The sequence below is a fragment of the Herpailurus yagouaroundi genome, unplaced genomic scaffold (assembly GCF_014898765.1).
Source record: "Herpailurus yagouaroundi ecotype Mexico unplaced genomic scaffold, PumYag 192, whole genome shotgun sequence".
Lineage (NCBI taxonomy): Eukaryota > Metazoa > Chordata > Mammalia > Carnivora > Felidae > Herpailurus > Herpailurus yagouaroundi.
In genome coordinates, this window is record NW_024412423.1 from 26,055,662 (window position 1) to 26,068,153 (window position 12,492).

The following is a 12,492-nucleotide window of genomic DNA, read 5'->3' on the forward strand; positions in this document are numbered from 1 at the left end:
TTTGTTTATTTTTAAGTAAACTCTGTACCACACGTGGGGCTTGAATTCACAACCTACAGATCAAAAGTCACATGCTCTACCAACTGAGCCAGGAAACTGTAGTGATTTTTTTTTATGTATGTATGTATGTATGTATGTATGTATGTATTTTTAAGTAAACTCCATACCACACGTGGGGCTCGAATTCACAACCAAGAGATCAAGAGTCACATGCTCTACCAACTGAGCCAGCCAGGTGCCGCACCCCTCCCTTATTTTTTATGGCATCATAGTAATTCCTGAACTATTTACCAAACCATTTTAATTTGAGTCCATGCTAGATATCCTCCCACTACCTTCTTACCTCCTTTTTTATACTTCCACAAGGAGAGCTAGGAGTCGAGAAGAGTTCCAGAGGGAGACTTGAGTCAGTGATTCCAGTAGGTATTCTTAAATTAACTAGTGTAACAGAATACTCAATTAAGATTTTAATGGTAGGTCTTCAGATGCTTTTGTTAATCAAATTCCATCTTTTTTTTTAAATTTTTTTTTTCAACGTTTATTTATTTTGGGGACAGAGAGAGACAGAGCATGAACGGGGAAGGGGCAGAGAAGGAGGGAGACACAGAATGGGAAGCAGGCTCCAGGCTCTGAGCCATCAGCCCAGAGCCCGACGCGGGGCTCGAACTCACGGACCGCGAGATCGTGACCTGGCTGAAGTCGGACGCTTAACCGACTGCGCCACCCAGGCGCCCCAATCAAATTCCATCTTAATGTGTTTTTAGTTTAGTTCATGTTTCTCTGCCTTGTTGATGTTGTAGATTCTAGATCATTTTAAAAAGACATAAATATTGATCTTTCATCTGTTAGTAAGGGACTAGTAATTCTAAAGCCCTACATGTAAGTGCTCTCAGTTTTTTCTTGCTGTAAAAGCCAGTCTTTCCTAATTTGAATATGTTCTACTTTGACTTTACAGTCTTGCTCTATACCAGTATTATAAAAGGAGTCTATTGTATATTAATGTGTTAAGGAAATGATATAACACATTGAAGAGTTGAATCTTTGGTTCTTTTTTTACCCTCTGAAGTAAGAAATGCTGATTTACAAGTGGAGCTTGGGCCTTGTCAAGAATTTTTGTCTCCCTGATAAGAATTTTCAAGATCTTTTAGCCCAAATACTTTTTCATTATGCATCTTACCAGTGTTCTAGACTATACTAGTTATTTTCTTTTCTCTCTTCAGACTCAGATTTGATTTAGATTCGTCATCCTGCCTAGGGCTTACCATATTGCTTATGAATAAACTGGGATTATACAGGGAATGATATGTTATTATAGTGTACCTATAATGGAGATAATTACTTCATGATGATTTTTTGTTCTTTTTCAGTGTTCCATTGGCAAGCTACGATAATGGGGCCAGTAAGTATTCAGATTGATTTTGGAATAAATGTTGATATAATTCACTCATTTTAATCCCACTTTTCTTGTTATCGACAGAATGACAGTCCCTATCAGGGTGGAGTATTTTTCTTGACAATTCATTTCCCAACAGATTATCCTTTCAAGCCACCTAAGGTAACTGGGATATGTATGGCACTTGTTTTTTATGTGCTTTCTGTGATACCAGTAAACCAGTTTATAAAAGTTTTTCTTTTTTCTCTAGGTTGCATTTACAACAAGAATTTATCATCCAAATATTAACAGTAATGGCAGCATTTGTCTTGATATTCTACGGTCACAGTGGTCTCCAGCACTAACTATTTCAAAAGGTAATGGAATAGGTATCTGATATCAAGATAAAGCAGCAGTGTTTTTTGTCTTTTAAAGGTTACTTATTTTGAAATGATGACTCTTATTCCTATTAAGAGGAGGTAGCAGTCCCCTTATTTTTTAGTAGACCTTGAGACCACTGGAGGGAGTTGGATTTTCAGGCATAGGTATTCTTTGGTGTTATGACTACTCTGTCCATTATGCCATTCAAGCTTAGGTTGGAAAATGGCCTCTAGGTATGAATATTTTTTAGAGGAAAGTTAAAGTAGAAGATAATTAATATCTCTTCCAACCTTGAAATCCACAAATGGAAAGGATAGATACTGTTCTAGAAAAGGAAATAACAGCCCTTTTACAGGAATGCTTGTGGTATAAATATAGATTATGGGGTCTTGAAGAACAAAGGATAGGTGAATTCATATTCAGGGTCTTTAAGGTTTTATCAGGTCTGGTCTTGAGGTTTCTATTAGTAACAGATTCATCCTGTAATATGACCAGTTTAATAAAAAATTTTTTATTTGATCATCTTGATTTTTTTTTGTATATAGTCCTGTGTATGTGTGTTTGAATGTATATTTAAAGATTTGTCACCAATTTTGTGATGAAATATCCAGTAGTTCTAAATAAAACCTAATTATATGAGTAGGTTGGGAATTTTTTATATCTGTGAACTGAGTAGTTAAACATTTTCTTATATTGTTGATTTGAAATTGTACAGCCCCTCAACATCATACCCAAATGAAATCACAAGTAGATTAAAAGCTGTCAAAACACAAATACAAGAAATAGGCTGCAAACGAGATGATAGGCTAGTATGTTTAAAATGGGAAGAACATACAGGGCACCTGGGTGGCTTAGTCGGTTAAGTGACCGACTTTGGCTCAGGTCATGATCTTTTGGTTCATGGATTCAAGCCCCAGACAGTTCGGAGCCTGCAGCCTGCTTCAGATTCTGTCTATGGCTTTCTCTGCCCCTCCCAGGCTTGTGTTCTTTGTCTCTAAAATAAATAAGCATTAAAAAAAATTTTTTTTAATTAAAAAAATAAAATAGAAAGAACATATATAAAAATAAGTAAGAAAAAGATCCCAATAGGTGAATGGTCAGAAAGGAGCAAAACAATCAAAGAAATGAAAATTAAGTTCCCATTTTCCACCTTTTTAATTAACAAAGATCTTTTAAAAAAAAACAAATGCTGGTGAAGTACATTGAAACGGGTGCTTACATACCACAGGTAGGAGTATAGATTTGTGGGGCGCCTGGGTGGCGCAGTCGGTTAAGCGTCCGACTTCAGCCAGGTCACAATCTCACGGTCCGTGAGTTCGAGCCCCGCGTGAGGCTCTGGGCTGATGGCTCAGAGCCTGGAGCCTGTTTCCGATTCTGTGTCTCCCTCTCTCTCTGCCCCTCCCCCGTTCATGCTCTGTCTCTCTCTGTCCCAAAAATAAATAAAAACGTTGAAAAAAAAAATTAAAAAAAAAAGAGTATAGATTTGTAAATCCCAGTCAGTATGTATTAAAAGATAAGAGATTTAATCATTACTTCCCGTTGACCCAGTAATTCTAGTTTCATTCATTTGTACTAAGAAGATAGATAACCTCAAACACTAAAAATGCTTTGTGTGGAAGTGTCTTTGTGAACCTGTGTGGAAATACATTTGTGAACATTTATTTATTTCTAAAAATTAGAAATTAAAGATCCAACAGTAGAGGAAGAAATAATCAGTTCTAGCACACACTTTTAAAAAGAGTATTGATCCTTACCAATATTGTAAAAAATGGGAAAATACTATGTTTGAAAAAAGCAGAAAAGAGATAAAATTTGTATATATTATAGTTCGAGTTAATATAGAAGTATGTTTGGGCTCTTTGCTGGCTCATTCAATGGAGCTTGCAACTCTTGATCTCGGGGTTGTGAGTTTGAGACCTATGTTGGGTGTAGGGATTACTTAAAAAAAAAAAATCTTTAAAAAAAAGTATGTTAAGTAGCTAGAAAGAAATAATGTGGGCATTTGGGTGATGAGATTTGGTGTATGAAATATTTTTCTTTACTATTTTGTTATATTTTATCCTTTCTTTAATGTGTACATTTAGGCAGGAGGCAACATAGTTCCATGCTAAAAAACATAGATTCTGAATCTAACTGCCTATATTCACCTCTCAGCTCTACCTCTTATCACATGAATCTTGAGACAAATTAGCTTCTGTATTCCTCAGTTTTTCATCTGTAAAATAGGATGGTAATTCTAACCATTTCATTACTATTATAAAGATTTCAAAAAGCAAAATGCATAGTTAATTGGTTTCTTGTAAGCACTCAGATAACTAGGATAAAGGCACTGTTCTAAAAAATGTTGGATATTTGCTGTTATAACTTTGTTGTTTTTATAAATATGACTTGTATACTCTAACATTTTTTTTTTTTTTTTTTTAAGTAGGCACTATGTCCAATGTGGGTTGGAACTCACAACTCTGAGATCAAGAGTTGCATGCTCTATGGACTGAGCCAGCCAGGTGCCTTTGACAATTTAAAAAAAAAAAATTTTTTTTAGTGTTTATTTATTTTTGAGAGAGAGACTGAGCATGAGTGGGGTAGGGGCAGAGAGAGGGAGACAAAATCTGAAGTAAGATCCAGGTTCTGAGCTGTCAGCACAGAGGCTGACATGGGGCTTGAACGCATGAACCATGAGATCATGACCTGAGCTGAAATCAGATGCTTAACCAGACTGGGGCATTTAGTGTGCCTGGGTGGTTCAGTCAGTTAAGTGTCAGACTCTTGATTTCACCTCAGGTCATGCTCTCAGGGTGGTTAGATCAAGCCCCACATTGGGCTCTACATTGATCGTGGAACCTACTCAAGTCTCTCTCTCTCTCTCTCTCTCTCTGTCCCTCCCCTGCTTTCATGTGTGCATTCTCTCTCTCTCTCTCTCTCTCTCTCTCTCTCTCTCTCTCTCTCTCTCTCTCTCTCAAAAAAAAAAAAAAAAATCTGGGGCATTAAATTGAAAATTATGGCATCCCAGGCAAAAATATAAACAAAAAATTAGGAGAACACATTTTTAAAAGTTGAGGGGCACCTGGCTGGCTGAGTCACTAAAGCATGCAGCTCTTGATCTCCAAGTTGTGAGTTTGAGCCTCACATTGGCTATAGAGATTGCTCAAAAATAAAATCTTTAAAAAAAAGTGACTGAAATAGTTTTCCAGATAAGTGGGCCCTTTTCTTTTTGTAAGCCTCTTTGTAATTGAGGGGCTGCTTGTGAAAGTGTTGTTATTGTGATTTCCTTGCCTGGTTGTTCTTCCTTCACCAAGTATCAGTAAAGATAGAAATCCAGTAATGGGACCAAGAGAGGTAGATTACTGTGTGTGTGTGTGTGTGTGTGTGTGTGTGTGTGTGTGTGTGTGTGTGTAGGAGGGGAAAAGTTTAATAGCTGAAATTGTTAACCATAGCTCTTTTTTTTCTTCCCCCTTCTGTGCTTAGTGTTGATTTTTCAGTTACGCTACCTCATAAGGGCCATTAATTTATTTGACTTATGTTCTCTTTGTCTGGATAGCTATCTTTTCAAATAATTGCATTCTATTTTGTTGAACTTGATTATATCAGTATACCTAAGTTTAATGTTTTAATGACTCCTTTTTGTAAATTGAATGTTTGGGCAAGTAGTTCTGTGAAAGGCCTGAATCCTATATGTGATGTTATTCCTTTGTCGAGGGCAGTAACTTTGACCTGAAGTTCTTTCTGCTTTGAGTGTGTATGTTAGGGATCTGAATATACAGAAACCTTAAAAGAAGCGGTTAAATGTGCTATAAAGCCACTTGATTATATGTTTTTAGATTTAGAAGTGACTGTGGGTTATGACCCTGATGAAAATGAGTATATACTGATGAAAAATGTTGATGTAGATAAAAATTGAGTCATTTCAGTGAAGTGTCTCTGCAGGTTATACAAATAGGAGTATCTCTTTATGGAGAAGGACTGTATAGTAAATTATAAGCCAAAAGCAGTGTTGTATGACTTAAAAGGACCCTCAGTAGTACAGTAAGAATCTTTTTACCAGGTCCAGGTAACTACCACCCCACCTTTCCTTCCTGGAAAGAGTTAAAAATTTTATTTATTTAAAAAAATTTTTTTAAGGTTGCCTTATTGGAATAATTGGAAGAGAAATTTGGTAAGGGAATTTGTGCAAATACTAATCTGGTAGCATGTCTAATTTCAGGTGAAGATTTATTTGAATTCTTGCCAATTTGATGGGCTGGACAAGTTTCTTCTTTCAGTAATAGTCAATAATTTCATGAACATTCAAAAATCTGTAACTTCCTGTTGTCATTTCCAGGAAATACATGAAATCTTTCCTTATTGCTGTTAGAATGTTCTGTGCTTGAAGAGGGCATCAGGTGATACACCTGACAATGGGAAGAGAAGATGTTTTGGGAATGCCATCTGCCAGAATTGTGGGCAACAGGAATGAAGAGTCAGAAAACATCTTTCCTGATGTTTTTTATTTTCCATATACTCTTAAGGAAATAGCTTTTTTGTTAACAAAGTGAATGATAAAGGGCACGTGAACCTTTTCCTCACCTCTCAGAAGCCCTTGATCTCTCTAGGTAGGAAAATGAATTATTTTCCTGGTGAATTTGATGTTTTGGAAGTAAAATGAGCTTAGAATCATTGTCTCCTGCTACAGAATATTAGAAATAAGATAGCTGAGTTCTCTTGCATCAGAATAGAAGAATTAGAATTTATTTTAGTATGTCAGAGACCCCTGGATTTAATACAGTTAGTGGCCTTGGCCGCCTCCTTTGCATTCAGTAAAGAATACATAAGTTTACAACAAATTTGAACAGAGGCAATTGTATTATTGAGATTTGTCTGCTGTGTTCCACATTGTCACTGAGAAAATGGCTTAGATGAGATTCTAAATTGTCACTGAAAAGAATTTGAGAACTTAAAATGTTGTATCCTGTATACTAAGTATGGCCAGCTCCATTTGGGGGCAAATACAGGCCGTTATGTTTTTAGACTAAATTGTTTTCAACTAAAAATGAAATCTATCACATCTGAATGTAATACCTGTCGTTGAGAAAGCAGTGATTGTTCGATTTCATGGTTGTCACTTCTGAGATCATTCAGTAGTGTGGTTGTCTTTGGAATTTTGAGAGCCATTTATTTCTGAAGATTGGTTTCTAAATATTGAGTTTTATGGCCTATGAAAAGTGTTGGTCTAGGACTTGGAAGACCTGAATTCTAATTCTACATTAATTACTCACTAACCAGGGACAGTGGACAAGTCACTTCATCAGCCTGGGCCAGTATCCTTAGGGGTTCAAGCATAGAGAAATCCTACATGAATTTTTGTTGATTCTTGTTACTATAAAGTTAGGTAGAACTCACAAAGCTCCTAGACACCACAGTATGAATAGGTTCTTAGAATTTTCTTGTGTGTTGGCATCTCATGTTTCTTTCAACCCTTTGTTTTTATCCTCTACTAATTTATACCTTTTTTTCCCCCACCGTTATAGTACTCTTGTCCATCTGTTCTCTGTTGTGTGATCCCAATCCAGATGATCCTTTAGTGCCTGAGATTGCTCGGATCTACAAAACAGATAGAGAAAAGTAAGTATGGCCAGAAAAGTACCTGTGGTGGGGTGGAGATGTTTGTGTCTCAGATCTTAACTCAGGGCTGAGTCAGATATTTAAAATGAAGTTCTAATATACTGACCTGGGAACAGAAAGAAGAGTGTTTACATCAAGTGTCTATAAGTGGAAGATGCTGATCTTATCTCTCGTTGTTTCAAATGACTCCCACTGTCTAGAAAAACTTCTCTGTAGTTTATTTTCTACCAGCCTCATGTCTCCTGTTTGGCTTCTGACTTACGAAAGCCTGTCTTTGGTACGTATTTGTAACTGAGTGGGAAAAGGAATTGATTTTCTACCATTTGGCATAATCTAAAAAGAAAGTTACTACAACAAGACATGAAAGCTCCAAATTTCCTTTAAAAACAAATCTTAATGTAGAATTTACATGTTTTTAAAAAAGAATTTACGTATTTTACAATTGTACTATGAATTATTGAAGAGTGGTCAGAATATTGAAAAAGATAGTAACTGAAAGTTCTAATTTTTTAATTTTGTGCATTCATGTAAGACTGTAGGAGGCAATAGGTGGGAAATTATGGATCATTTTCTAAAGTCAAAAGGATTAAGAATTGGGGCACCTGGGTGGCTCAGTCGGTAGGGCGTCCAACTTCAGCTCAGGTCATGATCTCGAGGTTCATGAGTTCAAATGCAGAGCACACTTCAGATCCTCTGTCCCCCTCTCTCCCCCCTCCCCCGCTTGTGTTCTCTCAAAAATAAATAAAACATTTTTTTTAATTAAAAAGGATTAAGAATTATTTGAATTCTGTTGGATTAGAGAGTCTTACAGATAGTATATTTTTAAATGGAGCTACACCAGCAATGAGGGAATTTAACTGCAACTGGTTCTTAGTTTAGTTTTGTCTGTGTTTAGGTCTGAATGGTATCTATAGTCATGTATTTCTGGCTGCATTCAGAATAAAATTAGATCCTGCTTTTTTCTATTTGTGAATACATCCACAATTTTTTTTTTTAAGACTTAACAAACATTTTTTTAAGTAATCTGTACACCCATCATGGAGCTTGAACTCACAACCTTGAGATATGTCGAGTTGCATGCTCTACTGACTGAGTCAGACAGGTGACCCACACAAGTTAACTTGTTATATAGTTTTTTTTTTTTAATACTTACTTTTGAAAGAGAGAGAGAGAGAGAGACAGAGCATGAGTGGAAGAGGGGCAGAGAGAGAGGGAAGCAGGCTCCAGGCTCTGAGCTCTTAGCACAGAGCCTGACGTGGGGCTCGAACTCACGAACCCCAAGTTCATGACCTGAACTGAAGTCAGGTGCTTAACTGACTGAGCCCCCCAGGCACCTGAATATGTTTATTTATTTTTGAGGGAGAGGGTGGAGGTGCAGAGAGGCGGGGCGGGGGGGGGGGGCGGTGTGGATAGAGGATCTGAAGTGAGCTCTGCACCGACAGCAGCAAGCCCAATGCAGGGCTCAGACTTACCATCCATGAGATCATGACCTGAGCTGAAGTGGACTGTCAACCACCTGAGCCACCCAGGAGCCCCCACACAAATAAACTTTTTTTTTTTTTTTTTTAATTTTTTTTTTCAACGTTTATTTATTTTTGGGACAGAGAGAGACACAGCATGAATGGGGGAGGGGCAGAGAGAGGGAGACACAGAATCGGAAACAGGCTCCAGGCTCTGAGCCATCAGCCCAGAGCCCGACGCGGGGCTCGAACTCCCGGACCGCGAGATCGTGACCTGGCTGAAGTCGGACGCTTAACCGACTGCGCCACCCAGGCGCCCCAAACTTTTAATGAGAGACCTATTTTGTCCAGTATCTAGGTGGGCATGAATGCCTACCAAGAGGCATTTTCCAAGTGATTGTAGTGGTATTGTTCACTGAACTTTTTCTGCATCTCTTTTTAAACAAAGAATCTTCTGCCCTGCTTATTTTACTACTAGAATGTTCTGGAGCAATAAACCCATTCAGTTTTAGCAACCACATTGTTAGGAAAGTAGTACATGAATTTAATCACTATTGGTATATGATTTTAAGAACCATATATAATGTAGAATTATGTAGTTTTAAAAATTCCAAATAAATGAATCAGTGACTGAAGATCTTTCTTAGAAATAGGTCAGTCATTGGGGCTCCTGGGTGGCTCAGTCAGTATCTGACTCTTGGTTTTGGTTCAGGTTATGCTCTCATGGTTCATGGGTTTGAGCCTTGCGTCAGGCTCTGTGCTGTCTCTGTGTTTGGGATTCTTTCTCCCCCACTGCTCTCTCCCCTGCTCTCTGCACTCACTCGCTCTCTGTCTCTCTCTCTCTCTCTCTCTTTCTCTCTCACAAAATAAATAATAAAACTGAAAAAAAAAAAAAAAGGAAATGGGTCAGTCAAATATAGAATAAAGGTGTACCAGCAAATGCTAACATGTAATCAGAATCCTATTAGTAGCATTTAAAGGACATTGTTTTGGGTTTTACAGCCTTTTCCCACCATCACTGACTAAATGCTTAATAGAAATTTAGAAGTCTTTGCTAGACTACTACTAGTTAGTCCCTTCAAGTTATTAGATAGGATAATGAATGAAATCTGTTGCTTTCTGACTGACTCCACCTGTGTTAAGCCACGCTTCTCTTTGTGTGTACAGGTACAACAGAATAGCTCGGGAATGGACTCAGAAGTATGCGATGTAATTAAAGAAATTATTGGATAACCTCTACAAATAAAGATAGGGGAACTCTGAAAGAGAAAGTCCTTTTGATTTCCATTTGACTGCTTTCTATGAGCCCACGCCTCATCTTCCCCTGTGCACATGTTTACCTGATACAGCAGTGCTGCGTGTTGTACATACTTGGAACAACAAACTAGAAATACTGTACTTCTGTACCAACATTGCCTCCTAGCAGAGAAGTGTGTGTGTGACAAGCCAGTTCTCCAAGCGTAACCTAGGTGTGAGACTAAAAGTTTTCCTTACTGACTTAAATTTGGATAACGGCAAGGTGAGGGGTGGTGGGTATGGTGTGTGCTTGGATGGGGAAGAAAAGCTCCACTGACCTGTAGGAGATTGTTTTTAAGTGGAATCCTTTTAAACTCAAAACAGTTATGAAAAGCAAGGCGAAGAACACGAAGCTGTTTCTGTATTCATTTTATTCCGAAGGACCTCCGTCTTAGGTGAAAGTTATGACCAACCAGATTAAACTCTACCCACATCCTGTATTTTAAGGTCTAAGTTTAACTGGTCAACATTTAAATGGATTGGAGCTATTAGTACATAAAGTGTGATGGGCTTTGTTCCCACATCTTTTGCATCTCCCCACCCTTCAACCTTTGTCCTTTCAGCCCCTTTCTCTCTTCCACATTCTTTGGTTTGTATGTGGTTTCTCAGTTAATACATAGCTAATAGCTCTTATTTTTCTTATGTTTTTAACTGCTTAGGTCTATCTGGATGTAAGGGTGAAAATTCATTTGATGGAAATACTTGTGTATATTTAAAGACCCAATTGCTCCCCTGGAGCTTGTACGTTCAAGAATGATTAATCTGTGTAATAAACTGATTACTACAGTCATTACATATAATTTTGTGTGAATAGGCCTTTTGATTTTAAGAACTTTGTCTAGCAGAGATTAGTGGTGGGTTTTCCCCCACCCCTAAAATGTTTTCATTTATACTGGTTGCATTTCAAAATCATGAAACAATTCCAGTTTACATAGTCAAAAGGATATCTTGAAAGTAATTTTACCGAACAAGGGCATAAGCTTAAAAGCATTTCCATGAAACTTAACATGTGCAGTATTCCAGGAACATGACTGTTAAACTAAATAAGAAATTTGCTTTATTAATGAAACTAAGCTGCATTTCACCAAAACCTTGTGACATTCCCTTGGTACATAGGACATAAAACAAAGGCATTGCTATTTGGTAAGTTAAGCTTCTGTGATTGTGATTGTAAAAGAGCAACATTGACCAAACCTGGGAAACATGAGCACAATCTTGTATTGGAGAGTCTACATAATTACTTTGCACTGACATTGCAGGATGTTCATCCAATTTTAAATTGTACTGTATGTGGCTTTTTGAAGTCTTCCCTTGACTCTAGTAAATTGTAGTTTGAAACTTGTAAACAACTGTGTTTGCCAGAAACATCATTCGTGTGAACTAGGCAAGTTACTTTTTTTCATCTCATTCTCCTAATCTAATTGTAAACCAGGCCATCCTGAAGGCCATGGCTGATGCTCTCCAGCCATCAGGTTCTTTCAAATGCATCTTTACACTCTTGCACAAAAATTGAGGAATAAATGTCCACTGCTTTTGGTTTTAAACTTGTTTAACTTGTCTTATCTCTCAGTGTCACTATCCCCATCTCAGAACTGAAGTGTGCTATAACCTGAAACCTCTTGAACTGCTGCTTAGCTGCTGGCTACTTACTAGCATTTCTAGCATTCTTGACCTTGCAAAGAAGGTTTGGCTGTTAACCAGCTGTGGGGAAAGGAGTTAGAATTGAGCTCTAACCTAAAATTGCCCTGTATTCTCAGTATTATTGGCAGGTGGGAATTCATCAGTTTTGGATTTGCTGTTAACTAGCCCGGTGACTGTGTGGGTCATTTGCACAGATCCTGAAAGCCCCATACTTTGTCATCTTCAAGAGCAGCCAGCTCATTACCGTTGATTATGTCATAACGTAGATACTTTCACAGGAGTGCTCTTAAGCATTTCTAAGTGCTAAATAAAAGCCATCATCTGGCATATAGATACCAAATGAAAGGGTTTGAATGGTCATAAACAATTAGGCCCTTGAATGCAGTTTGGTCTTGCTTATTTGAATATAGGGCATATTTGGTCCAGTCTGTATCCATGTGCCTTGGCCAGAACAAAGTCTCATTGAGGGAGGCCACCTTCCCCAGTCATAAAAAATGTGTGTTAACTTAGGGTGGTTCTTGTCTGGGATCAGATTGCTTTTTACAGGATTGTCTCCAGCTTTATCACATGTGAAAGCTTATTTGTAGTAACCCTGAGTGTCTTGGTGAGGCAGTGGTTCCCCAGTGTATCAAAATTGATAAGTGTATGAGTTCCCTTTGCTTCTTAGTTCTTTTTTTTTTTTTTTTTTTTAAGATTGATTGATTGATTCGTTTATGAGAGGGGGAGAGAGCAAATCCCAGGTAG

The 12,492-nt window shown here is 37.7% G+C and overlaps 1 protein-coding gene across 3 annotated transcripts in view; it reads left to right on the forward strand.

The window, feature by feature from the left end:
• The window catches only part of UBE2D2 (ubiquitin conjugating enzyme E2 D2), a 56,689-nt gene extending 45,038 nt beyond the window's left edge, over window positions 1-11,651 (forward strand). For 2 of the 3 annotated variants that reach the window (XM_040444646.1, XM_040444647.1), the window contains exons 3-7: window positions 1,368-1,399; window positions 1,478-1,555; window positions 1,644-1,749; window positions 7,258-7,351; window positions 9,979-11,651. In XM_040444646.1, the coding sequence (XP_040300580.1) occupies window positions 1,368-1,399; window positions 1,478-1,555; window positions 1,644-1,749; window positions 7,258-7,351; window positions 9,979-10,024 (356 nt within the window). In that variant the 3' untranslated portion in view covers window positions 10,025-11,651. Of the gene's footprint in view, window positions 1-385; window positions 420-1,367; window positions 1,400-1,477; window positions 1,556-1,643; window positions 1,750-7,257; window positions 7,352-9,978 lie in introns of those variants that run through there. The other variant, XM_040444648.1, reaches the window with a different exon arrangement.
• Window positions 11,652-12,492: the final 841 nt, after the last annotated feature.